This window comes from Danio rerio, chromosome 17 (assembly GCF_052040795.2).
Source record: "Danio rerio strain M-AB ecotype USA chromosome 17, GRCz13ab, whole genome shotgun sequence".
NCBI classification, from domain to species: Eukaryota; Metazoa; Chordata; class Actinopteri; order Cypriniformes; family Danionidae; genus Danio; species Danio rerio.
The window spans coordinates 58,574,599-58,601,782 of record NC_141037.1 but is presented as its reverse complement, the minus strand read 5'-3'; the positions used below and the strand labels follow the sequence as shown (position 1 = coordinate 58,601,782).

Below are 27,184 nucleotides of genomic sequence, written 5' to 3'. Positions count from 1 at the left end.
TGAATAAAAATATTTATATAAATACAAGAAAAAAATATGTAAATAAAAATATATATATACACACACACACACACACACACACATATACATGCTTTTTTTAAGGGGGCGTGCCCCAATAGAGCTTTATGTCTAGCAACGCCTCTGGTTATTACAGTAAATAAAGTAAAAGGATGTCAAATCCAGCAGGATTTTAGCCTAAATTTGTCTACAAAAGATATATTCTGTACTTTTCCTACTTTTTTTGTAGATTTTTTTTCTTTACTCTCCTATTGGTGAAGTTTTTTTTCCCTCTCCGCTGTCGCCACTGGCTTGCATGATTCAGGATCTGAAAAGCTACTCATCGATGAATTTGCTCTTCAGTGTTTGGACTCTCAATAAAGACTTCAAACCACACTGAACTGAGCTAAACTGAACTTAAACACTAAACCTGAACTAACCTGATCCAGTTACTATGACCAATTATGTGAAGCTGCTTTGACACAATCTACATTGTAAAAGCGCTATACAAATAAAGCTGAATTGAATTTTCCGGGACCGATCATGTTCTCAATCTTATCGTTAAGGTTTTTTAATTATGTTGCACATTTTTACACAAAAATGAGTTCCTAGAGACAATACCTAGACTTAATATTCTCATTAATTGTTGAATCTCTTAAATTTATTAAGAATAATAGAACAAAACAAGCTTATCATAGTCTTTTTCTTAGTGATTGAGGCTTTGTAAAGATATTTTTCAAAAGAAAATTGACAGAACTGGACTGATATGATCCTGGTGCTGAGTTTAGGACCAGCTGGAGTTTATTTATTAGTTTATTTACTGCAGGGTTGAACTGATTGTTCAGTTAGCAAAGCCAACAGCAGCACATTCACTTATTTACTCAGGTGCATTCAATATAACATCCAATAATCCAAACAAACCAAGTGTATAATTATGATTTATTAATTAGGAACAGCCAATTATACACGCCGTGTCAGATTTCCTCACATGGTAGATTGTAATAAACACACATACACTGAAAATTCTGAATACACAACAAAATACTGATCTGACCAAAACTGAATTTCTTTGTGCGATTTACAATACAAAGGCAGTTAAAATAATAAAGAAGACGAGTGCTAGCGTGGTCATATATCCGCTGAGCTGAGCTGAAGTTTGACCAGCAGGCTGAGATGATCAGAGGGGAAGCTTTCATTGGGTAAACCTCGCAGAGACCAGAGATGAGCTTCAGACAGCAGAGACAGACGAGCCAGCAGTTTCAGACCACCAGCGCTCTCTGAAAAACACAAGCACACTCGTCAGACAATAAATACAGAACTATGTGCAACATACTTTAAAAATACAACCAATAAATACAGCAGAGTGACAGAACACACTCGACACACACTCTTAATGTAATGTTAGCTGCAAAATGCTAATCTTAAAATCATGCTAACAAACAAATGGCCGAAAAATATTATATAAAATAATATAATGTAATTTAAATATGAATTGGTGTATATTTTAAACTTCAAAGTTCAATTTAAATTATTATTTTTTATTTTTGTTAGATTTTTCCAGTCATCCACCATCATTTTGTGGCTCCAAAGTATCTGTTCAGGCATCGTTTTGGCACCGGTACCATTTTAAAAGCATCGATTTAGAACCACTATCCACGATACCCAACCCTACATGCGCTATAGGTGAATTGGATGAACTAAATTGGCCATATGGTGTGAATGTGAGAGTGTATGGGTGTTTCCCAGTACTGGGTTGCAGCTGGAAGGGCATCAGCTGCGTGAAACTATGCAGGAATAGTTGGCGGTTCATTCCGCTGTGCAAACCTCTGATAAATAATGGACTAAAGCTGAATGAATGATGTTACCTCCGCCTCCGTTGAAGCCGCTCTTCTGCCGTTGGGAGTAGAAGATGTAGTCGACCATGGCAGCTCCTTCAGAGTTCAGTGTCGTGACCAGGTCAGTCAGAGTTTCGGGATGAATATGACTGTAAGCAGACGTCAGACTCAACCTGTGACGTAAAGAAGGACTGAACCTGCCAAAATACAGTCAGAGTTTAGCATTTGAGTTGCCCCTAGACAATTATTTACACTAAATGTGCAGAAGAGTAGAAAATTATAAAGACTTTAACCTGTAATACCTTTAACCTTTACGTACAGCTGATTTCAGCATGAACCCAAATATTAAAATACAATTATGATATTAATTATATATTAGTATTTTTGGTTTACTTCTTGTCTTTACGTTTATGCTATGATTTTGGAGATGATGAGTTTTGTTTTCACCAGTTTACCACTAAATATCTCCACTCACTTGCACAAAAGTTTGCATTACGTTAACATTAAGCTGGATTTTTCAGCAGGGTTGATGTCAAACTAAGAAAGACAAAACCAGAACATGAACATAAAAAGTGTTGATGCCCAAAGTTTTTGCTTTCCCATTACAAAAAGCATTTGCTCACAAAATATTTGTAATTTAGTGTTTCCCAGAGGATCTTTCAGAGTAACTCAGCTCATTATAGCACACGTGTGCTGCTGATGATGATGATGATGATGATGTGATTATAAAAGTGATTTGATTTCAACTTTGCATTGATTTGCAAAACATTTGTGCTACCTGGATGAACTTCACATTTGCAGAAAAAGAATAACTTTGAGGCAAAATAAATAAATAAATGAAACTCACCTTAGACTAAACATGTCTCTTAGGTCTGAAAAAAATAGAGCATAAAAATCAGAGCATATTCCAGGACGTGTCTTCAACAATGACCCTAATAAGTGTGAAGATCGAAATAACAACTTCCTTAATAGCTCTTTAAGATCTAGAGTAATCGCTTGTTAAATGTAATAATCTGTGACTTTTGCTCAAACGTGACTTTTTATTGTCTTATTTGTCAGAAAGCGTGCAGTTCTGTGTTAATGCTTGAATGTTTAGTAGCATGTCGAGCAGGTCCATCGCAAGCTGCAGGGCCTAAATGAAGACTGGGACACAGTGGGGGTGATATCTGGGTGACTGTTGTCAGTGAAGTGTGTGTGTGTGTGTGTGTGTGTGTGTGTGTGTGTGTGTGTGTGTGTGTGTGTGTGTGTGTGTGTGTGTGTGTGTGTGTGTGTGTGTGTGTGTGTGTGTGTGTGTGTGTGTGTGTGTGTGTGTGTGTGTGTGTGGTGTGTGGATGTGTGGGTGTGTGTGGGTGTGTGGGTGTGTGGGTGTGTGTGGGTGTGTGGGTGGGTGTGTGTGTGGGTGTGTGGGTGTGTGTGGGTGGGTGTGTGTGTGTTATTGTCCATGCCTAAATCTGCCACTGATTTCGACTGTAACTTAAAGCCCATTAGGACCTACTCACATTATGCTATCCGCTTGTTAAGTGGTGACGTGTTCGTGACGTATGTAATACTGTTTCCAGGTCCAAGCCGCCACTCTTTTGAGTGGAGAAATCATTCGTTTATGATCACTTTTAATTCATATCACACATTAAAGTTAATTTTATATGCAGTCATAGTGTACACAACAATCTCTGGGCTTGCTGCATCACAAATACCAACATTTTTACAATTTATGTAAAAAGTAATGACTTTCTGGCCGTGTGATATTAGGCATGAACATTTATATTGCCATTTGTGACTTTCAAAAGTATTAAATCGCTTTGTAAACGTTTATTATTACCTTTTCAAGAGTCTCCCCATACATTTGAATAGAGCGCTTGGACCCGGAAGCCGCTCCGCGTGACGTCACACTTAACAAGCGGATCTAATCCGTGCCCGGGTGCATTTCCTAGTTCGTTTGACAAGTCTGACTGCTCTGAATTGGGCCCAGACGTGGTTGAGTTGGAAGAGGTGTGCTAGAGAGTGTTTGGTTGGGCTTAGTGTAAGTGTAAAGCATGCCTGAGTATGAAACTGAAGATACGACGTCACTTTTAAGGGAGTGTTTCATGTGGATTTATTAATCACTCTTACTGTTCAATGACAGTGATGTCAGAGTTTATTAAAGACGCAAACCCCTCACTGCACATTCAGCAAACCTCCTAAAACCTGCAGGACTTCATGATTGTTTATGAGCGTCAAAAGTGATGGATCTGTTCTGCAAAATATTTGACCATGTCACTGAATCCCAAACCACTAAAAATAATACACAACGATGTAATTAAAGCCATGTCTACTGTGCTGAGCGAAGCGCTTCTCTTCTGTTTAACTGAACAGCGTATCATCGATAACGTAGGTGTGCGCCGGCTCAGGAGGTAATAATGCAGTGTGAGGGCAGGTCGAGGGGGAGAGGGACAAGCACGCTTCGCTGGTGAGAGTACGCCCTAAGTCTAAACTAGGCGTTAGCCATTGGCTGGTGCAGAGTTGAAGTGGGTGAATCTGTTACCGGGTGTTTTGTCTGTGACTCCGGGTATGAGCTCTAGATCTGCAGGCCGAACACACGCCGCCTCACAGAAGCGCAGCTGACACATGAACTCATGACTGTACTGCTGTTTACCATCTGAAAACACACACACACACACACACACACACACACAAAGAAAATCAAAGACCATTTTTGACTTTGATTACTTAGTAATTACACTCACCGGCCACTTTATTAGGTACACCTATCAAAGTGAGCATCAGAATGGAGAAGAAAGGGGATTTAAGTGACTTTGAACGTGGCATGGTTGTTGCTGCCAGACGGGCTGCTCTGAGTATTTCAGAAACTGCTGATCTACTGGGATTTTCACGCACAACCTTCTCTAAGGTTTACAGAGAATGCTCCGACAAAGAGGAAATATCCAGTGAGCGGCAGTTCTGTGGGCGCAAATGCCTTGTTGATGAGGCCAGAGGTCAGAGGAGAATGGCCAGACTGGTTCCAGCTGATAGAAAGGCAACAGTAACTCAAATAAGCACTCGTTACAACCGAGCTCTGCAGAAGAGCATCTCTGAACACACAACACGTCCAACCTTGAGGCGGATGGGCTACAGCAGCAGAAGAGCACACCGGGTGCCGCTCCTGTCAGCTAAGAACAGGAAACTGAGGCTACAATTCACACAGACTCACCAAAACTGGACAATAGAAGATTGGAGAAACGTTGCTGCTCTGATGAGTCTCCATTTCTGCGGACACATTCAGATGCTCGGGGCAGAATTTGGCCTCAACAACATGAAAGCATGGATCATCCTGCCTTGTATCAGCGGTTCAGGCTGGTGGTGGTGGTGTAATGGTGTGGGGGAGATTTTCTTTGGGTCCATTAGTACCAATTGAGCATCAACGCCACAGCCTACCTGAGTATTGCTGCTGACCATGTCCATCCCTTTATGAGCACAGTGTCTCCATCTTCTGATGGCTACTTCCAGCAGGATAACGCAGCATGTCATAAAGCTCAATCATCTCAGACTGCTGAACATGACGATGAGTTCACTGTACTCAAATGGCCTCCACAGTCCCCAGAGCTCAATCCAATAGAGCAGCTTTGGGATGTGGTGGAACGGGAGATTGGCATCATGGATGTGCAGCCGACAAATCTGCAGCAACTGTGTGATGCTATCATGCCAATATGGAGCAAAATCTCTGAGGAATATTTCCAGTAGCTTGTTGAATCTCTGTCATGAAGGATTAGGGCAGTTCTGAAGGCAAAAAGAATCTAACCTGATACTAGTCAGGTGTACCTAATAAAGTGGCCGGTGAGTGTATATCTGGTACTAACCTGAAGCTGTGGTGTGTGTGTCAGTGTTGTACTGGCAGCGGTCAGTGATGCCGAGGCTGCTGGGCCACAATGGGGAGAAAAGCCTGTTGTGATGAGCTTTATATGACAAATCCGTCTGCCCTGAAACCTGCACAAACCATCAATGCATCCGCAGTGTTTTCTACAAAATTATTCAATTAAAAAAGTCCTGTGCCATTCCTATTATTTTTCAAAAAAGATGTTGATTTATTTTCTCTTCTCCATGATGACAGCACATTATATTAGACTAGATATTCTTCAAGACACTAGTGTTCAGCTTACAGTGACATGTAAAGGCTTCACTAGGGTAATTAGGGTAAAGTTAGGGTAATTAGGCAAGTCATTGTATAACAGTGGTTTATTCTGGAGACAATCCAACACTAATATTGCTGAAGGGGCCAATAATATTGAGCTTAAATGGCTTTAAAACTATTAAAAACTGCTTTTATTCTAGCCCAAATAAAACACATCAGACTTTCTCCAGAAGAACAAATATTAGAGGAAACACTGTGATTTTGTTCAACATCATTTGGGAAATATTTGAAATAAATAAATAAATAAAATTCACAGGAGTGTGAATAACTCTGACTTTAACTGTGTATTGTTAAAAATGTCAGTAATCAGGGTTTCTCACCATCCATGTCGGTAAGCCGTGGTAGTAGAGCTCCCCGGTGGTGATCAGCGTCCACAGAGGACTCCTGGGTACAGCATTGAAGTCTCCGCACAGAATCAGCTCGCAGCTTTTCCCTTCACTCCTGCATTTCTGCATCACGCTGTGGATCTCGGCGAACATGATGGCGAGCTGAGCCAGCTTCACGTCTCCTCTCCTGGGGTTGAACAGGAGGTGTGTGTTAGCAACACACACCGGTGTAAACTGATGATGGGGTCCCGTCGTGGGCTGGAGGAGCAGCACGATGCCTACATTATCCCGATCCAGCAGCTCACACTCCGAGCGGCGAAACTCCAGCAGACTGACGGAGAGCTGGGTGAAGCGTTCACCGCGGTATAACACAGCACAACCGTCTGTTTTTGAGCCTGTGCGACGCTTATAGATGCATGTATAACCTGGAGGAAAAACATGTGGTAAAGACAACGAAAACAATAAAGACACATTTTATGTGTCTTTATTTAGGTTTATTTTTATTACACTTATTACATTATAAATTATTGCTTCTTACATATAAAGCTTTAAATAGCCGAGCTCCTGTTAATCTAACCAACCTGCCTACAATCCAGCTCGCTCTTTAAGATCTCAAAACTCAGGGCTTCTGCAAGTACCTAGAACAGCAAAGTCCACTAAAGGAGGTCGAGCCTTCTCATTTATGGCTCCTAAACTCTGGAAAAGCCTTCCTGATAATGTCTGAGCCAGAGACACTCTCATCTCAAAACTAGATTAAAGACTATTTTCTTTGACAATTTATTAAGGAAAACCTTACTTGACTATGACTCATTTCTAAAAAAACAAGACAATGGTTATTTACTTGTCTAGAAAAAGCATATTGATCTCTGAATTTTTAGATATTTGGACCAGAAACAAGACAAAAACTCAAAAAAAATAAAATAAAATAAAATAAAAAATAAATAAAAAAAAACAGTAAATGTTGACTGCATGATGACTTTAACGTCTTTCATTAAGAGGCAAGATGTAATCATAACGGTCTTGCACAGCCATCGAGTGCTTGTTTACATAAAAAAATAATGGACAATACACTGCAGAAATACTTTGCTTTAAGCTTTAGTTCTTTTTAGTCCATATATCCAAAACTTCTTACATCAAGGAGCGTTTTCAAGACAAGTAAAACAAAATAGTCTTATTTGAGTTCAGTTTTGCATTGATGATTAAATTATTGCCTCTCACCTATAAAGCTTTAAATAGCCGAGCTCCTGTTAATCTAACCAACCTGCCTACAATCCAGCTCGCTCTTTAGGATCTCAAAACTCAGGGCTTCTGGTAGTACCTAGAACAGCAAAGTCCACTAAAGGAGGTCGAGCCTTCTCATTAATGGCTCCTAAACTCTGGAATAGCCTTCCTGATAATGTCTGAGCCTCAGACACACTCTCATCTCAAAACTAGATTAAAGACTATTTTCTTTGACAATTTATTAAGGAAAACCTTACTTGACTATGACTCATTTCTGAAAACAAGACGAAGGTTATTTTCTTGTCTTGAAAATGCATATTGAATTCTGAATTTTTAGATATTTGGACCAGAAACAAGACAAAAACTGTAAATTTAAAAAAAAAAAAAAAAACAGTAAATGTTGACTCTATGACGACTTTAACATCTTTCATCGAGAGGCAAGATGTAAACATAACGGTCTTGCACAGCCATCGAGAGCTTGTTTACATAAAAAAAACTAAGGAAAATTACACTGTAAAAATGCTTTGCTTTAAGATTTAGTCCTGTTTCTAGTCCATATATCCAAAACTTTTTAAATCAAGGAGCGTTTTCAAGACAAGTAAAACAAAATAGTCTTATTTAAGTTAAGTTTTGCATTGATGAATAAATTATTGCTTCTTACATATAAAGCTTTAAATAGCCGAGCTCCTGTTTATCTAACCAACCTGCCTACAATCCAGCTCGCTCTTTAGGATCTCAAAACTCAGGGCTTCTGGAAGCACCTAGAACAGCAAAGTCCACTAAAGGAGGTTGAGCCTTCTCATTTATGGCTCCTAAACTCTGGAATAGCCTTCCTGATAATGTCCGGGCTCAGACACACTCTCTCAGTTCAACACTAGAGTAAAGACTATTTTTAGTAAAGCCTTGATCATTGATCAGCGCAATCACATATTCTGAAAAATTGCTTTGTTTTGAGAAATAATGTGTAAAAATTAAGTGGGTTTTTAATTTAAAACAAGCTAAATAATCTGCCAACGGGGTAATCAAAATAATCTTATTTCAAAGTGAAAACATCATTATTCTGCTTATTCTTTCACCTCACTAGAAGATCATTTAGGTTGTTTAAAGGAAAAATTCACTTAATTTTGACCTATTCCTGAAAACAAGACCATATTTATATTTGTCTAGAAAACGCTCCTTGATGTAAGAATATTTTGAACTATAAAAAAGACATAAATTCTAAGTAAGAACTACATTTTTTGCAGAGTAACCAGAATCTTTTCCACAGAGAAAACACATGAGTAACTGTGTATGCAACAGTTATGCCCCACAGTCACGACTGAAGCCCTTCCCACTATTGAAATGTCTCATGTTTTGTATTGTCATGATCAGAAAAAGTTATTTAATTTGGCGTCTCACCCATGTTGATCAGGACGGGATGCATCTGCTCCTGAAAGTGATCCTCCTGCACTTCCTGAAGACAAACAATCTGTGCATAACAGAAATATAAACATTAAATAGACACACTAACCGTTGGGTTTAAGAAAGAAAAACTTAAATTATCTTCTAAATAAGGAGAAAGATTTCTAAAACAGTTGATCAACCTTTTTACTCACTGCACAGTTTGACCAGAGGACTGTAGGGGTTTTATACAGATTCATTCGTTTAGCTGCACATCTGACAACGGGATGCATGAATGGATGAATGAATGAATGATGTTGTACTACATCTGGTTGCCAGATCTGGAGCTACATGAATGAATGAATGAATGATGTTTTACATCCGGTTGCCAGATGTGCAGCTATATAAATAAATAAATGAATGGTTGGTTATCTTACATTCGATTGCCAGAAGTGCGGATATATGAATGAATGAATAATATTGTCTTCCATCAGATTGCCAGATCTGGAGCTATATGAATGAATGAATGGTTGTCTTACATCAGGTTGCCAGATGTGCAGCTATATAAATGAATGAATGAATGAATGGTTGTCCTACAGCTGGTTGCCAGGTGTGCAGAAATATGAATGAATGAATGAATGATGTTATTTTACACCCGGTTGCCAGATGTGCAGCTATATAAATAAATAAATGAATGAATAATTGGTTGGTTGTCTTACATCCGATTGTCAGATGTGCAGATATATGAATGAATGAATAAATGAATGGTTTTATCTTCCATCAGGTTGTCAGATCCAAAGCTATATGAATGAATGAATGAATGGTTGTCCTACATCAAGTTTCCAGATGTGCAGATATATGAATGAATGAATGAATGAATGAATGGTTGGTTGTCTTACATCCGGTTGCCAGATGTGCAGATACAGGAATGAATGAATTCTAGGGTTTTACATCGGGTTGCCAGATCTGAAGCTATATGAATGAATAAATGAATGAATGAATAAATGATTGGTTGGTTATCTTACACCCGGTTGCCAGATGTGCAGATGCATAAATAAATGAATAATATTGTCTTAAATCTAGATACCAGATCTGGAGCTGTATGAATGAATGAATAATTGAATGAATTAATGAATGAATGGTTGGTTATCTTACATCCGGTTGCCAGATGTGCAGATATATGAATGAAAGAATAATATTGTCTTACATCAGGTTGCCAGATCTGGAGCTATATGAATGAATGAATCAATGAATGAATGAATGAATGGTTGGTTATCTTTCATCTAGTTGCCAGATGTGCAGCTATAGGACTAAATGAATGAATGGTTGTCCTACATCTGGTTGCCAGATCTGGTACTATATAAATGATTGAATGAATGAAGGAATGAATGAATGAATGAACGAATTATATTGTTTTACATCGGGCTGCCAGATCTGGAGCTATATGAATTAATAAATGAATGATGTCATCTTACATCCGGTTGCCAGATGTGCAGCTATATAAATGAATGAATGAATGGTTGTTTTACATCTGGTTGCCAGATCTGGAGCTACATGAATGAATGAATGAATGATGTTGTTTTACATCCGGTTGCCAGATGTGCAGCTATATAAATAAATAAATGAATGGTTGGTTATCTTACATTCGATTGCCAGAAGTGCGGATATATGAATGAATGAATAATATTGTCTTCCATCAGATTGCCAGATCTGGAGCTATATATATGAATGAATGAATGGTTGTCTTACATCAGGTTGCCAGATGTGCAGCTATATAAATGAATGAATGAATGGTTGTCCTACAGCTGGTTGCCAGGTGTGCAGAAATATGAATGAATGAATGAATGAATGAATGATGTTGTTTTACACCCGGTTGCCAGATGTGCAGCTATATAAATAAATAAATAAATGAATGAATGATTCGTTGGTTGGTTGTCTTACATCCGATTGTCAGATGTGCAGATATATGAATAAATGAATGAATGGTATTATCTTCCATCAGGTTGTCAGATCTGGAGTTATATGAATGAATGAATGGTTTTCTTACATTTGGTTGCCAGATGTGAAGATTTATGAATGAATGAATGAATGATTGGTTGTCTTGCATCCCGTTGCCAGATGTGCAGCTATATAATTAAATGAATGAATGGTTGTCCTACATCAAGTTTCCAGATGTGCAGATATATGAATGAATGAATGGTTGGTTGTCTTACATCCGGTTGCCAGATGTGCAGATACAGGAATGAATGAATTCTAGTGTTTTACATCGGGTTGCCAGATCTGAAGCTATATGAATGAATAAATGAATGAATGAATAAATGATTGGTTGGTTATCTTACACCCGGTTGCCAGATGTGCAGATGCATGAATAAATGAATAATATTGTCTTACATCAAGATACCAGATCTGGAGCTGTATGAATGAATGAATAATTGAATGAATGAATGAATGGTTGGTTATCTTACATCCGGTTGCCAGATGTGCAGATATATGAATGAAAGATTAATATTGTCTTACATCAGGTTGCCAGATCTGGAGCTATATGAATGAATGAATAAATGAATGAATGGTTGGTTATCTTTCATCTGGTTGCCAGATGTGCAGCTATAGGACTAAATGAATGAATGGTTGTCCTACATCTGGTTGCCAGATCTGGTACTATATAAATGATTGAATGAATGAAGGAATGAATGAATGAATGAACGAATTATATTGTTTTACATCGGGCTGCCAGATCTGGAGCTATATGAATTAATAAATGAATGATGTCATCTTACATCCGGTTGCCAGATGTGCAGCTATATAAATGAATGAATGAATGAATGGTTGTTTTACATCTGGTTGCCAGATCTGCAGCTCCTTCAGGACAGCCTGGAGCCGGTTTTCCCACCTCAGCGCGTCCTCCGCACAGTGTGTGTACAGATGTGGATTGGCTTCCAGCAGATCCTGAGCCAGGATATTATAAGACATGACGCTGAAGTCGAACACAGGAGACGCGTCTGCACTGTCACTGCTCTGCGGTTCACTGAGGTCCTCCCACACTCGCCACATCACTTAGAGAGAACAGAGGAAAGTCTGACTACAATACACAGTAACATGAGCACTATTATTCACCCTCGCGTTAATATTTCCCAAATGATGTTGAACAAAATCACAGTATTTCTTCTATTATTTGTTCTTCTAAAGTCTGATTTGTTTGATTTGGGCTAGAATAAAAGCAGATTTTAATAGTTTTAAAGCCATTTTAAGCTCAATATTATTCACCCCTTCAGCAATATTAGTGTTGGATTGTCTCCAGAACAAACCACTGTTATACAATGACTTGCCTAATTACCCTAACTTTACCCTAATTACCCTAGTGAAGCCTTTACATGTCACTTTAAGCTGAACACTAGTGTCTTGAAGAACATCTAGTCTAATATTATGATTAAACTATTATCATTAGAAATGTGTTCTCTCTGTTAAACTGAAATTGAGAAACAAATATATACAGGAGGGTGAATAATTCTGCCTTCAACTGTAGATGCACTCTGTAAATGCACATTTCAGTACATTACAGCATCCTGCAGCTCTACTTTACGCCTGTATTACATTGCAGGATCAATCTGACCTTCTATATTGTCCTGGTCTTGAAATGCAGGATAGTAGCTGACGTCGGGAAACTGCACGTAAGGACAGTAGCACATCTCCGCCAGGCCGTGTCCGACAGGAAAGTGCCACCCGATGGGCTCAGCATCCATCTGGAGCTGCTGTGTGTCCGACAGTAAAGCTGACAGGTCAAACACTGGGCTGCGGGACGCGAGAAGAAGAGCTGCACCTCCAGAGCTGGCAGACACACCATCACAGCGGTCTGCTTCTGCAGAGGAGACAAACAGGCAGTCATTAAGATTAAAGTTCACCTGTATTGACCTCATTTTCCAGTACGAGCGGGGGGAGCTCAGGAATTCAATCATATATTTATAATTCCTGCTCAGCTTTTAGATTATAGCATATAGCTGTCAGCTAGCTCTCTGCAACTCTCATATGGTCGCTCTCTGAAGCTAAGCAGGGCTGCGCCTGGTCAGTATCTGGATGGGAGACCACATAGGAAAGCTAGATCTGTGCTGAAAGTGGTGTTAGAGAGACCAGCAGGGGGCGCTCAACCTGTGGACTGTGTGGCTTCCTAACGCCCCAGTATATTGATGAGGACTCAGGGGTTGCTATTCTGAGGAGCTGAAACAGACAGCACCATTGACCAACTAAAAGCTGCTCTAAAGGCCAGCAGAGTGTGTTAGTTATACACCTATGCAGGTCCAAATGCTGAACACACACAGGATGATCAGCAACACACACATATATTTACAGATGAAAGGATTAAAATGATTCAGACATGATGATTTTCTCCATCAGTATAAACAGCACTGCCTCCATGCCTTCATCACCTCGGGGGGGCTTCTTCAGTTTATTGATGAGCATCTGCATCTGTATAATGTGATTATTATTAGCAGGATTATTGATTATCTGCAGATTTATAATCAACACGAGTGTAGATGTGTCCAGCTGTGGGGTTTTGGAGATGTCTGCATCAGCATATGTGGATAAGAACAGGACGTGTGTTTGGATATAACTCAGTTTTCTGAGCACACTTCATTATTATTGTTCATTTATTCCTCTGCTGGAGATTAGAGCTGAATTTAGAAATAGTTTTGAAGCAAATCTTTGTGTTTAACAAAGGAGATTAAACATGTGGGCTGATGGATGTGTTCAGTGGAGTGAGTTTCCACCGTTTCCCCACTCCACCAAAGTAAAGGAGTAAAAGAGAAAGTAAAGAGGCTGAATGGAGGAGGCTCGTTCTTTATCCTCGTGCTGCAGATGCTCTGTTTAACTGTGTTCTTGCTAGTGAAGCGTTCAGTTTTTACACTAACAAAGCCCACCATGTAAATAGCAAATGCACCATGGAGCGACACAACTGATTCTTAAAAGGAATGCGAGTAGGCATGGCCCGATGTAAGATTCTGACGATATGATAACCTTGGATAAACGGTTAAACAGTTTCACTGTAATGTTCTTTCTGCTCTAAAATATATTATTTTAATTGTCTGAGTAAAACTCTTTTTTTTCCCTCTTTGAACACAAAATATTTTATTTTGAGAATCATTTTTAACTGTTTAGAGCAGTAAACATGTCGGTCTAAATAATTAAAATCAATTATTGACTTCTGCTGTCTGCATTTGTTTCAAAAACACTGATGTGCTTACAATTTAAAACGGCATCTTCGGCAGGGTTCAACACTAAGGATTTTTTCTACTGGTCCGATCGGGCCAATGGTTCAGATTTTTACTTGCCCTGCCAAAATTTTCACTGTTCCCACCAAAGAAAAAATCTAATTTAATAGCTATTTTTTTAGCCACATATTTTAAATAATGTGTCAAAAATAATGTCTATAATTATTTCATTATTTAAATAACATTTTTCAAATGTTAATATATGTATATTGAGCAAAATTATGGGCCCTATCATACACGCGGCGCAGTGTGGCGCAAGGCGTGGCGCAGTAGTCTTTTGCTAGTTTCAGCTTGGCACAAGAGTGGTTTTGAGGCGTTTCGCTACGCTGTTTAAATAGCAAATGCATTAGCGCTCATTTGTGTGCCCATAGGCGTTCTGGTCTAAAAAGGAAGGCTTTCTGAGGCGGACCGCTGGCGCATCGCTATTTTGAGAATCTATAATAGATTTTTCATTAGACCAATACGCACAAGAGAGCAATAGGAAAATATCTTTATATATGAAAAATGTAAATATTAAGGATATATATAGGATATAATAAGAATAGATATAGAATATAAATATAAAGGATTAAAATATTACAAAACATATTATTTTCTAGCCGACATAAATATGAAAAATCACTGCTTTTATGTCTTCTTCATCTCGGGAGGCTTTTTCAGTTCATTCATAACAATCTGCTTTTGTATAATGTTATTATTATTAGCAGTATTATTTATTATATCCATATTTATATTTGTTTTATTAAAAACAAGCTTAGATTTGTCCACCTGTCAGGTTTTAGACCATATGGGGCACAGCATGTGTTTTAGGATATAACTCAGGTTTTTGACCCCACTTCATTATTATTGTTCATTTATTCGTTTGCTGGAAATTAGAACTGAATTTAGAAATAGCTTTGAAAAGAATATTTGCGCTTAACAAACAAAATTAATTATTTATAGACTAATTGATGTCTGTGCGTAAAGGTTTCCCTATCCAAGAGCGAAAGTGAAAGTAGATCCATTATCTCTCATTCTCACGCAGTAGATGCTCTGTTTAATAGTTTTCTGTTAAAAAACTGTTAACTGTGAACTGTTTGCTTGTGAAATGCTCAGCTTTTCCACTTAGACTTACTTTGCGCCCTGTAACCGTCAAAATAGAGCCCTATATGTTAACAAAACAAAAGAGCAGTATGGAAAATGTGAAGGTATTTTACTTTAGTTCGAAATTATTTAACAAAAGGTGGCCCCAATCGGGCCAGTAATGATCCTGTCTACTGTCCCAAGCGTCTCTCACACTGGCCCTGGGCCATCGGGCAGTCCTTATTGTTGAGCCCTGTTTAGATATCTTTTTCTGCTGGAAATAATGTTGTCCTAAAAAAATAAATAAATAAACAAAAATAAATAAAATATTAAATAAATGTTGAAAATCTAACACAGACCTTGGAAAAGGTATAGCAGAAAGTTTTGGTGGTTTTAAAACCTTGACTTTTCCAAACCGCGGTAAACCTTGAAAACGGTTCTCATGCCTAAATGTCTGATTGGTTCAATGCAGGTTATGCTCAAAACACACCCAGAACTCATTAAGAGAGTCAGCACAGCCCTGTTAGACCATGCCAAATAGCAAAAGTGCATTCAGACACCCCTTAATGCTTTTGCGCCGTGCGCTTTAGACTTTGCGCCTAGATCGTTAAAATACAGCTCAATCTTTTCTATCTACGACTGCAATACTTTAGGCGGGAATTTAATCCCATAACTCATTCTTCAGTTTCTCATCAAATCTTCTGACCAATCAGATGCTCTCTAGTGTCTGACATGCCCCGCCTCCTTCTTCTCATTGGCTTTTCATTTGACGCACTTGAGCTCGACCACTCTCACTGGCAGAGCTGTGAGAAAACACAACACTATTGGCTGTTTGTTTTATAAAGGAGGAGCTACTCTATATGTTTCAGTTGAGATTACATCCAATAAAAAAGCACTTTATGGAGACCTTTAACCCTTTACTGCATTTTAAACGATTCCGCATATATAGATTTCCCATTTTCCGCACCTGAGGGAGCGTCTGCAGTCAGATGTGGAGAGAACTCGCTGTGTTTTCCGTCTTCCTGGGTAATATTATCAGATTCAGCCTGGTTCTTCACAGGTTGTGGATTGTGTGTGTCCTCCAGACTGGCGAGCGGTGTTTCTGACAGCACTCCCTCCATCTGACTGACATCACACAGAGTTTTCTGCAGCTCTTCTTCTGCTCGTGCTCTCTCTAGAGTCTCCACCAGTGTTCCCTGAGGATGGACGCACAGTATGTTGTATATATTCAACACATCGATTCAGCTGAAGCCAAAGTTATTACATTAACCTTTCACCGGAAGAATATTGGTAGCTGAAACACACTTGTTGTGCTTTAATCATAACTGTATTTAATACAGGCGGAGGTCTGCTGTACCTGAGGATGGTGTGTGTGAGTGTGTTTGTCTTGTGGAAGCTGTGCTGATCTCTCTGTGTTGTTCCCCTGCAGTGAGTCCTCCGTCTGCTGCTGCTGCTGTCCTCCACCGTCCCAAACCTCTCTGCCATTCACATGCACTGGCGGAGGCTTCTGCCACGCTGCTGTAGAGACACAGCACACACACCGATTGCAGAACACAGCTGATCTGATTGGAGGATGCAGATCTAGCTCAAAAGAAGACACTATAGATGAAGTTTGAGCTGCAGATGTTGGGAAAATCTGACATGGGGGGGTTTTCTGCGATGTGAATACAGTTTCAGCAGATGATTTGAATAGCTCTAATTGGAAAGATTTCATTCATTTAGATAGATTTTAGATAGATTAATTAGGAGGATCAAGTATTTTTCCATGCACTGCGTCCATCATAATAAATTACAAACATATGTAAACACAACAGAGGAAAGCTCAAATTGAATTAGACAGGGCTTTACGGTTTTCAAGTATTCAAGTACAGAAGTTAAACAATCAAATGTAAAATAGCATGGTCATCATGGTATAAATAATATTAAAATAATAATAATATCTTTTGTTCTTTAATAAATAATCTAATCCTGTGATGCGATCATTGCCGATACACACATTGTGATATCGATGCTCAAATGATATATTGTGCAGCCCGAATTGAAATTGTCATTATTTTTATAATTAATATTTAATAATTAAATAAATAAAAAACAATAATTAATATTTATAATTTAACTAATATTGAAATGATTATTATTTCTAATTTAAATAATATTTAAATAATTGTAAAATAATTATTCATATTTATTTGTATAAATTAATTAATATTAAAATTTTAATTAATATTCAAATAATTAAAAATTCTAATATTTTTAATGATTTAAAAAAAGTAAAAACTAATATTTTCAATTCAACTCATATTTCGATATTTGAAAAATAATCAAAAATATATCATAATTAATATTATTTGTTCAGATATTAATTATTTAAATATGCATGAATTTGAAATATTATTAGATTATTTAAAATATTAATTATTATTTTAATATGAAATATTATTCATTCATTTATTAATTTTCTTTTCAGCTTAGTCCCTTTATTAATCAGGGGGCGCCACAGCGGAATGAACCTCCAACTATTCCAGCATATGTTTTCCACAGCGGATGCCCTTCCAGCTGCAACCCAGTACTAGGAAACACACATACACACTCATTCACACTCATACAGTACGGACAATGTAGTTGATCAGTTCCCCTATAGCGCATGTGTTTGGACTGTGGGGGAAACCGGAGCACCCGGAGGAAACCCACACCATGTTAATGTACATTAAAATCAGAAATAAATCAACGTCGTAGAAACAAAATAATTAAAAAAGATAAATCAAGAAAAAATCTTTTAAAAATGAATTTGCTGTTGCCAAGGTTGAGAATTTATTTTATATTCAGCATGGGGGCGGCACGGTGGCTCAGTGGTTAGTACTGTGGCCTAACAGCAAGGTCACTGGTTCGAGCCTCGGCTAAGCCAGTTGGTGTTTCTGTGTGGAGTTTGCATGTTCTCCCCCTGTTGGTGTGGGTTTCCTGCATGTGCTCCGATTTCGCCCACAGTCCAAAGACATGCGCTATAGATAAACTAAATTGGCCGTAGTGTATGAGTGTGTGTGTGTGTTTTCCAGTACTGGGTTGCAGCTGGAAGGGCATCTACTGCATAAAACATATGCTGGAATAGTTGGCGGTTCATTCCGCTGTGGCGACCCCAGATAACCAGAGACTAACCCAAAGGAAAATTAATGAATATTTATTTACATTTTGTAGGAAAGAGTGTATACAGCCTCGTTTATGTGCTGGTGTTTTGCCATTTCATGCTCTGTTCGCTGTTTCTACACTATTATGGTGTTTATGGCAGTAACACGACACACTTTTACTATTTGTTTTTCTCTTCAGGAATGTTTTCTGTTAAACACACGTTCAAAAATAAACACACCTGTGACAGCGGTGTACATTAAACTGTGACAACTTTCATATGTATTATTGCGACTTCCTGATGCCCTCTATAAGTCGCTCGAGAGGCAGTGAGGGTCCTTTATATTTGTGACGCGCTGGTGGCTTTAGACAGAGACACTGAGCCCAAGATGTTATATGGAAAGACTTTATGTAACTTGAAGCATGAAAAAACAATACAGCAATTTGTGTCTTTGAATACCTGTATGGTGCCGATTATTGCGTTGGTGTGATGATTGTTGCGTGTGCCGTTGTGATACAGTTTTGCGTTGCTGTTTGCGTGGCTGTTTGCGCTGCTGTTTGCGTGGCTGTTTGCGTTGCTGTTTGCGTGGCTGTTTGCGGTCAACAAAAAATACGGCTACCCCACTCTCCTTCTCTCCTCCACCCTGTGTGATTGTGCACGCGCTTTATATGTTCGAGCAGGTGCCAATTATGCCCACGTGACCAAAACATAAGACGTCACTGTGAAACCCAAACCAATCAGTATACAAATAAACATTATAATTAAATGAAAAGTAATATGGCTCCTATACACCAGCCCCTAATTATTAGATCACCACATAATAATTATCCAAAATTACAGATAGGAGACATAAATCAAACACACAAAAGTTCAACTGTAAAGTCCAACAGTAAAATGTCCATACTTTTCTTCTTTGTGTCCTAATGGCAAAATCCACAAAAAAAGCAAAAAAAATCATCAACAAAAGGAATTATCAAAAAAAAGAAAAGAATTTAACTGTAGTTCATATTTAATCAAACTCAGCCTCCTGCAGCAAGCAGACCTTGGTAATAGGTCTTTCCAAACAGCTGGTTTTTGTTTTAATCCGTACTTGACGGACAAATCCTTTTCGGTCTGGGAAGGTTTGGATCACTCGACCTGTTGGCCAAGAATTTCTAGGAGCTGTGCTGTCCATAATGATCACAAGATCTCCCACAACAAGGTTCCTCTTAACTCCAATCCATCTCTGACGCTCCTGTAGCTGAGGTAAGTATTCCTTAACCCATCTCTTCCAGAATAGATCGGACATGTATTGTACCTGTTTCCACCTCCTAAGTGCATACATGTCTGTCGGTTGGAACAACCCTGGGGGTAATGATGGTGAAGTCTTTAACTGCAACAAGTGGTTTGGAGTTAGTGCTTCCAGGTCATTTGGATCCATGGAAGCCTTGGTGATTGGACGGCTGTTGATGATGGCTTCAATCTCACAGAGCACTGTGTGAAGACCTTCTTCATCCAGGTTTTGCACCTTAAACATTGAATTAAGGACTTTACGCACTGATCTTATTAACCTCTCCCATGATCCTCCATGATGAGAGCCAGCCGGTGGGTTAAAACTCCATCTGATTCCCTTCTGCAGCAAAAGATCATTGATCTGCCCCTGGTTCCACTGTTTAATGGCAGCTTTCAACTCACGTTCTGCACCTACAAAATTAGTTCCGTTATCTGAACGGATCTCTCGCACCTGTCCCCTTCTGGAAATGAAACGCCTGAGTGCATTAATGAATGAGTCCGTATCCAGTGATGGAGCAACCTCAAGGTGTACAGCTCTGATGGCAAGACAGGTAAATATAACCCCATACCGCTTTACCATGCTCCTTCGGCTCTTAACCTCAAAAGGTCCAAAATAGTCCACTCCCACTCGAGTAAATGGTGGTTCATCTGGGACTATTCTTTCGTGTGGCAAGTCTGCCATTTGCTGGTAAACTGGCAGAGCATTTAGACGGCGACAGACGATGCATTTGGACAGTACTTTCCTTATGGCTACACTGACACCAGTTATCCAGTACTTCTCCCTCAATTTGGACAGCATATGGTTCCGTCCACCATGCCCCACTTCCTGATGGATATGTCTCAGCAAGAGTTCTGAAATGTGAAGATCTTTTGTTAATATTATAGGGTGTTTAACTTCCACAGGCATAGCCAACCTACAGAGACGACCACCAACTCTCAGGATTCCATCTTGCAGCTGTGGACAGAGTTTATGGAGGTGACTGGATATTTTAATATGTTGCCCTTTCTCCAGACTGGCTAGCTCTTCAGGAAATCTCTTTCCCTGACAGAATTTAATGATGGCAAGCTCAGCCCGGTCCAAGTCCTCCACTGTGAGTTTACTGCTTGTCCTTTTAAAATAATCAATCTCCTCTGCCACGGAGGAGCTCTGCTGTGCATTGTTGTCAGACTGTACAACGGTCTGATGAAAGTGCCTTGTTTCCTTTAAACAAGACATGAGCCAGTCCTTGATCCTCAAGAACCATGCTACAGATTTCTTAAGGCGTGTCCAGGAAGAAAAATACTTGATCAGGTAAGTGACTGGATCTTCTTTGAGTTGTGTAACGTTTGTTGCAGCAACATTTTTGACCTCGGGGTCCTTAGGTGAAAGGTAGTTGACGTCCTCCTTGTTTACAGGCCACTCACTCTCCGGATGTAAAAGAAAGTGAGGCCCTGACACCCATGTAGTGTTTTGAATAAACACATCCACCTTAACACCTCTAGATGCCATATCAGCTGGATTGCTTGCAGTGTCCACATACCTCCACTGCTCAGGACTGGAAACTTTCAGGATTTGAGAGACCCGATTAGAAACGAAAACTTTGAATCGTGAGGTTTCATTTCGGATGTATTTGAGCACAGATGTACTGTCTGTCCAAAACACAGAATCCAAAAGATCCATATGCATCTCTTTCCTCCAAAGAATGTCCATGCGACTGGCCATGGTAGCAGCAATAAGCTCCATTCTAGGGATGGTTACGGCTTTTAACGGAGCCACTCTTGCCTTCCCCATGATGAAAGCACTGTGCATTACTGAATGCTGGTTCTTCAGCAACAGGTAAGACACTGTTCCATACCCATCCTGACTGGCATCACTGAAATGGTGTAACTGGGCTGTAACAACATCTCCAAAGCATGATGGTTTCACACATCGGTCCACCTTAAACACATCCAACAAATGCAGCTGCTGCAGCCATTTCAGCCAATCCTTTGACACTGACTCCGGCACAGTGTCATCCCAGCCAATTTCTCTCCTGCACAAATCTCTCAGAATTTTCTTTGCTGTTAAAATGACAGGGCTTAGCATTCCTAGAGGGTCATAAATTGAACTGATAGTAGAGAGAATTCCTCTTCTGGTGAGTGGTCTATCCTTTAGTACAATCTTGAACTTAAAACAGTCTGATTTTATGCACCATTCCAAACCCAGCACTCTCTCCACAGGTAATGAATCCAACTCCATGTTTAACCCTTCCATGCCTCTTGCTCTGTGACTTTCAGGGATAGCTTCCAATACACCAGGCCTGTTGGTTATCCATTTTGTGAGGGAAAACCCACCCCTGGCACACAGAGAAACCAGCTCCTGGTAAAGTGACACTGCTTCCTTCTCTGTAACAACTGACACAAGGCAGTCATCTACATAAAAAGAGTTCAATAATTTGTCTACTGCATTCTCACTGTAGTGACATCCATAATCCTCTGCACACCTTCTGAGGGCATAATTGGCACAACTAGGTGATGATGCTGCCCCAAACAAATGCACCTTCATACGGTATTCAACAGGTTGTTGTTCCACATCTCCATTAGGCCACCAAAGAAACCTAAGCAGGTCTGAGTAATCCGAAGAGACCCGTACCTGGTAAAACATGGATTCAACATCAGCCATGATTACTACTGGTTCCTTTCTAAAACGAGTCATGACTCCTATCAAAGAACTCGTAAGATCTGGGCCCTGTAAGAGCTGAGCATTCAACGATGTTCCTTGATAACTCGCTGCACAGTCAAACACAACTCTCAACTTTCCCTTGGTGGGATGAAACACTCCATGGTGTGGTATATACCATACCTTTCCATCACTGCGGTCTAGTTCCTCTACAGGCACCTTCTCAGCATAATCTTTAAGAAGCAGATCATTCATAAAGTTGTTATATTCAGCATGAAATAATGAATCTTTCTGAAACCTCCTTTTCAGATGATGCAAACGCTGTTCGACAATGTTCTTGTTTTTTGGCATGCTGACGTCAATGCTCCTTAATGGTAATGCAATTTGGTAGTGCCCATTCACATGTTTTACTGAATTACTCACTAGTTCTAGGAATTTTTGATCTTCTCTTGACATACCAGCATAATCATCGAGACGGTTTTCAGGGAAGTCAGTTTTAAACTGTTGGTGCCAAATCTCATCCAGATTTACAGCTGACACTCTATTAACCATTACCAGGGGCTGTTTCCAGTTAACCCTTTCTCCACTGTCTCCCATCAGTGGTCCATTAACAGTCCAGCCCAACATGGTTCTAATGGCATATGGTCCATCATTTACACTGCATACCACTTGTAATGGTTCCAGTGCTTTAGGGACATTGGTTCCTATCAGGAGTTCTATTTCGGAATCGATCTGAGGTAAATGAATGTGTTTTAAGTAAGACCATCTTTTAATATCCCTATTAGTTGGAATATTTCCTCGGTGCACTGGCATGGACTCTTGTGTATAAACTTTTGGCAGCTCAAGAAAACGATCTCCTTCCAGAGCTGCAACCTCCAAACCAGATATAATGTTGCTACTCACAACCTTCTCCTGCCCCATGGTTCGTAGAAGAATACGCCCCTTCCTTCCTGTAAGGTGAAGCTTGTGCATCAAGTTCTCTGTACAAAACACTGCAGTGCTCCCTTGGTCCAAAAATGCATAGGTATTAATAATTTTGCTTCCTTTATTAGATTTTACCTGAACCGGTACTATGGGTAGCTTGCAGTCCTCATCTCCAGCCCCTGTAAGACCACTTGACACCAGCATGTTGTCAACAGGCACCACTGTGTTCCTCTCAGTCTGCTCAGTAACATGTGCAGGTTCCCTATGAAGTACTGTAGGATGCTTAAGGTTACACTTTGAACAGGAAATCCTTTTACGGCATTTTTTACTGATGTGTCCTCCTGTACACAAACAGCCAAAACATATACCATTTTCCCTCAAGAAGCCTATCTTCTTCTCGTGTACCATCTTCCCCAGCTGTACACACATATCTAGGGTGTGTCCTCCTCCACAGCACATACACACTTTCTTATCTGTTGTTATAATTTCCTTCCTTTTCTTTTCAGACTGACATTTACTTTCCACAGTGCCCACACTGGTCGCAAAGCTGATTCCTTTGTTTCCTGATCGATATTGTGACTTAAGTTTGTTCATTCCTTTATTTCCACTTACTGATGTAGTGTCTTGTATGTTACCAAACACCGGATCTGTGAGTATTTTCACTTGCTTCTCAATGAAATCAGCAATGTCTTTGAACTTAACTCTCTGGTTATTTCTTTCCTGCAGCTCACAAACCTGGCTCCTCCATCGATCTCTGAGTTTATATGGAAGTTTTTTAATAATACACAACATATTAGAAGGCATGTCTAAGTCATGAAGATACTGCACATCCTCCATTACATTACAACAGCCTCTGAGAAAGAAACTGAAATCCTGCAGAGCCTTCACATCCTCGGTTTTAATTGGAGACCATAAAAGGGCTTTGTCCATATAAGCAGAGGCCACTTTCTGTTCGTCCCCAAACTGTTCCTTCAACAAAGTTTTTGCTTTCAAATATCCTCGATCTGGATTCATATAATGACAGCTCCCCACAAGTGCTTTAGCATGGCCCCTTGTATATTGCTCCAAGAAATACAAACGGTCACAGTTGTCATTTATATTTTTCTCAATACCATTCTCAAAAGCTCTAATAAAAGAGTGGTATTTCAGTGGGTCACCATCAAATATGGGTATTTCTCTTTTTGGTAAAGCTGAAAGCCCCTGTTGCTGCATCAACAGTGTTGTTACCTCATTCTGTTTCTTCATGAGACCAAGAACACAATTTTTGGTTTCCGAATCCATGAAAATATCTGTATTGAAATCATGTGGTCCTTGTGAATCTTGCATGTCGAAAGAATTCAGGTGGTTTTGCGAAAATGGTGGGTCAATGATGTTTGATGGAGTTATATTGTCCAACACTGGAGTAAGCTTGACTTTGGGTTTAGCTCCTAAATATCTCTCCTTATTTGAATCTGATGGAATAAATTCACCTGCATCAACATTGAGTGGTTGTTTAGACTGTTTTGCCACATAAGAGTTCATCCCATCTGAAACATTTGATGTCAGTATCACGCTTGTTGTACTGTGTGTTTTGAGAACCTCAAGTTTTGCCTGTTCTCCTGCAATTTCAGCATCCAGTTGCAATCTTTCTTTCCTTTTACGCAACTTTTCCTCCTCTTCTTCCAGTGCATGTCTTTCTTCTAATAATTTTTTCTTCATGGCTAAAGCAGCCAACTCAGCTTGGGCTTTTAAACGTGCAGATGAGGTTGAAGAATGTTTTGACAGTGATGATTTGTTACAGCTTATGTTTGAGACACTATCACGTGGATTAATTTCATCCTCATTTTCAACTTCATTTGATTTTGCAGAAATCACATTTTCGTTCATTTCTGTTGCAGTCTGTGAAACACCCTGGGTTTGCTCAGTTTCACTGATCCATTGCTCAGTTTGGTTTTGAAACACACTGCTGTAATTCATTATGCTTAAAAACCATTCCTTTTGTTTAAGAAATTCGTCCTCAGGAAGTAGTGGCATAAGTTCATCATGTGCATTAACAGCACTCTCACACATTGTGTTTAAAGTCATTAAACATTGCTTTATTTGAAGGATGTTTGCCTTTTGTTTCATATATTCTTTCATTTTTGGTATCAACCCTTTGATTTTATCAACAGCACGTTTACGTTCACATTGCAATCTCTCAATTTTATTCAGCAAGGCCTTTTGAGTGAGTTTGCTTTCCCTTTTCTTTCCCATCTCTTCAACCGAGCACGGGGTACCACCAGTTTGACTCATAGTGACTCTTTTGATTCAGTGTTCAGTGAATCACAACATCCAAACACAATGCAACGTTTGAACACGCTCAAACGATTCGATTCAATTCAACAGCAGTTCATTTTCCTTCCAAACAACATCACGGCATCACACAAACAAGCCGCAAAGTGCAGACTTCCTACAGACACCAAAGTAAGTCGCGCGACCTCGCGCATCCGATTTGCATTCCAAACAACTTTAACATGCACCAATGCCAACCAGATTCCTCATCCACACATATATCCACAGATAAACTTATCTGTCCTATGAAAACGAACACATGACGTGGCCCATTTGGTTTGCAATCGCATCACTTACTTGGCGTCTTCCTGATTCGTCTGTGCGCTGATTTTGCGAGCGATGATTTTCCTGATAAGATGCCGTTTTTTGTTGACAAAATATTGCGACTTCCTGATGCCCTCTATAAGTCGCTCGAGAGGCAGTGAGGGTCCTTTATATTTGTGACGCGCTGGTGGCTTTAGACAGAGACACTGAGCCCAAGATGTTATATGGAAAGACTTTATGTAACTTGAAGCATGAAAAAACAATACAGCAATTTGTGTCTTTGAATACCTGTATGGTGCCGATTATTGCGTTGGTGTGATGATTGTTGCGTGTGCCGTTGTGATACAGTTTTGCGTTGCTGTTTGCGTGGCTGTTTGCGCTGCTGTTTGCGTGGCTGTTTGCGTTGCTGTTTGCGTGGCTGTTTGCGGTCAACAAAAAATACGGCTACCCCACTCTCCTTCTCTCCTCCACCCTGTGTGATTGTGCACGCGCTTTATATGTTCGAGCAGGTGCCAATTATGCCCACGTGACCAAAACATAAGACGTCACTGTGAAACCCAAACCAATCAGTATACAAATAAACATTATAATTAAATGAAAAGTAATATGGCTCCTATATGTATATTTGGCGATACACTGCATATATATAACCGATATAATAAAACAACATAGGAATATTTCGTGTTTGTCAGCATTAAATAAAAGGCCTGCAGTATTTAAGTGCTTCAAAACAGCGTTTACTCTAGCTCATCATCGCTAATCAGCCAGAGATGAGGTGATTTATCAGATATATTGTTCACTTTAGTGTGTGTTTCTGCCGCGGGCGTGTTTATTATTATTATAGTTGAGGCGCACGTGCTCGTGCTGCAGGCGCGCGGCCGAGTCATCAACAGAAACAGATAAAAACAAAAGAACAGGAACAGTCTCACCTGAAACTCTGTCGAGGAGTCTGGAAAGCGGATAAAGCGCATAAAACATCGCACTGACGATCATCTGGAAAAGCCACTAACTTTATATTATTCAGCAGCAGAACAGCGAACCAACGCGAGGGGGCGACAGCGGCGTGACGACACGACAGACGCCGGCGGAGTGACGTCACTGCCCACAGACAGCCGCGCCTCCCCAAACTTTGCATCACTGGTAGTAACAATGGTGAACTCCCTTCAACTACACCAGTGGTTCTCAAACTTTTTTCACCAAGTACCACCTTAGAAAAAAGTTGTCTCTCCAAGTACCACCTTACGACGCTATTTTTTAACCAGTATTAAAAAATAGCGACGTAGGCCTAATTAAGCAGCTACAGGTGTGCACATTGTTAAAAACGATGCAGATTAATTTCTATTATTAAGAATATGTATTATTGTCAGTCACTTTAAACATTTTAAATAGTCTGAACATTAACTGT

General features: G+C 39.6%; 1 protein-coding gene across 2 annotated transcripts; it reads right to left on the bottom strand.

Moving 5' to 3' along the window:
• Positions 1-917: 917 nt before the first annotated feature.
• Positions 918-26,847, bottom strand: angel1 (angel homolog 1 (Drosophila)). 2 transcript variants are annotated; one of them, NM_001446873.1, is given in 14 exon segments: positions 918-1,274; positions 1,863-2,029; positions 2,680-2,704; positions 4,354-4,467; positions 5,666-5,792; positions 6,318-6,748; positions 8,943-9,012; positions 11,760-11,977; positions 12,535-12,780; positions 16,218-16,272; positions 16,275-16,279; positions 16,281-16,446; positions 16,608-16,768; positions 26,709-26,847. In NM_001446873.1, coding segments are annotated over 14 exon segments (1,998 nt in total). In that variant the 5' UTR covers positions 26,773-26,847; the 3' UTR covers positions 918-1,125.
• Between the last annotated feature and the right edge of the window lie 337 nt (positions 26,848-27,184).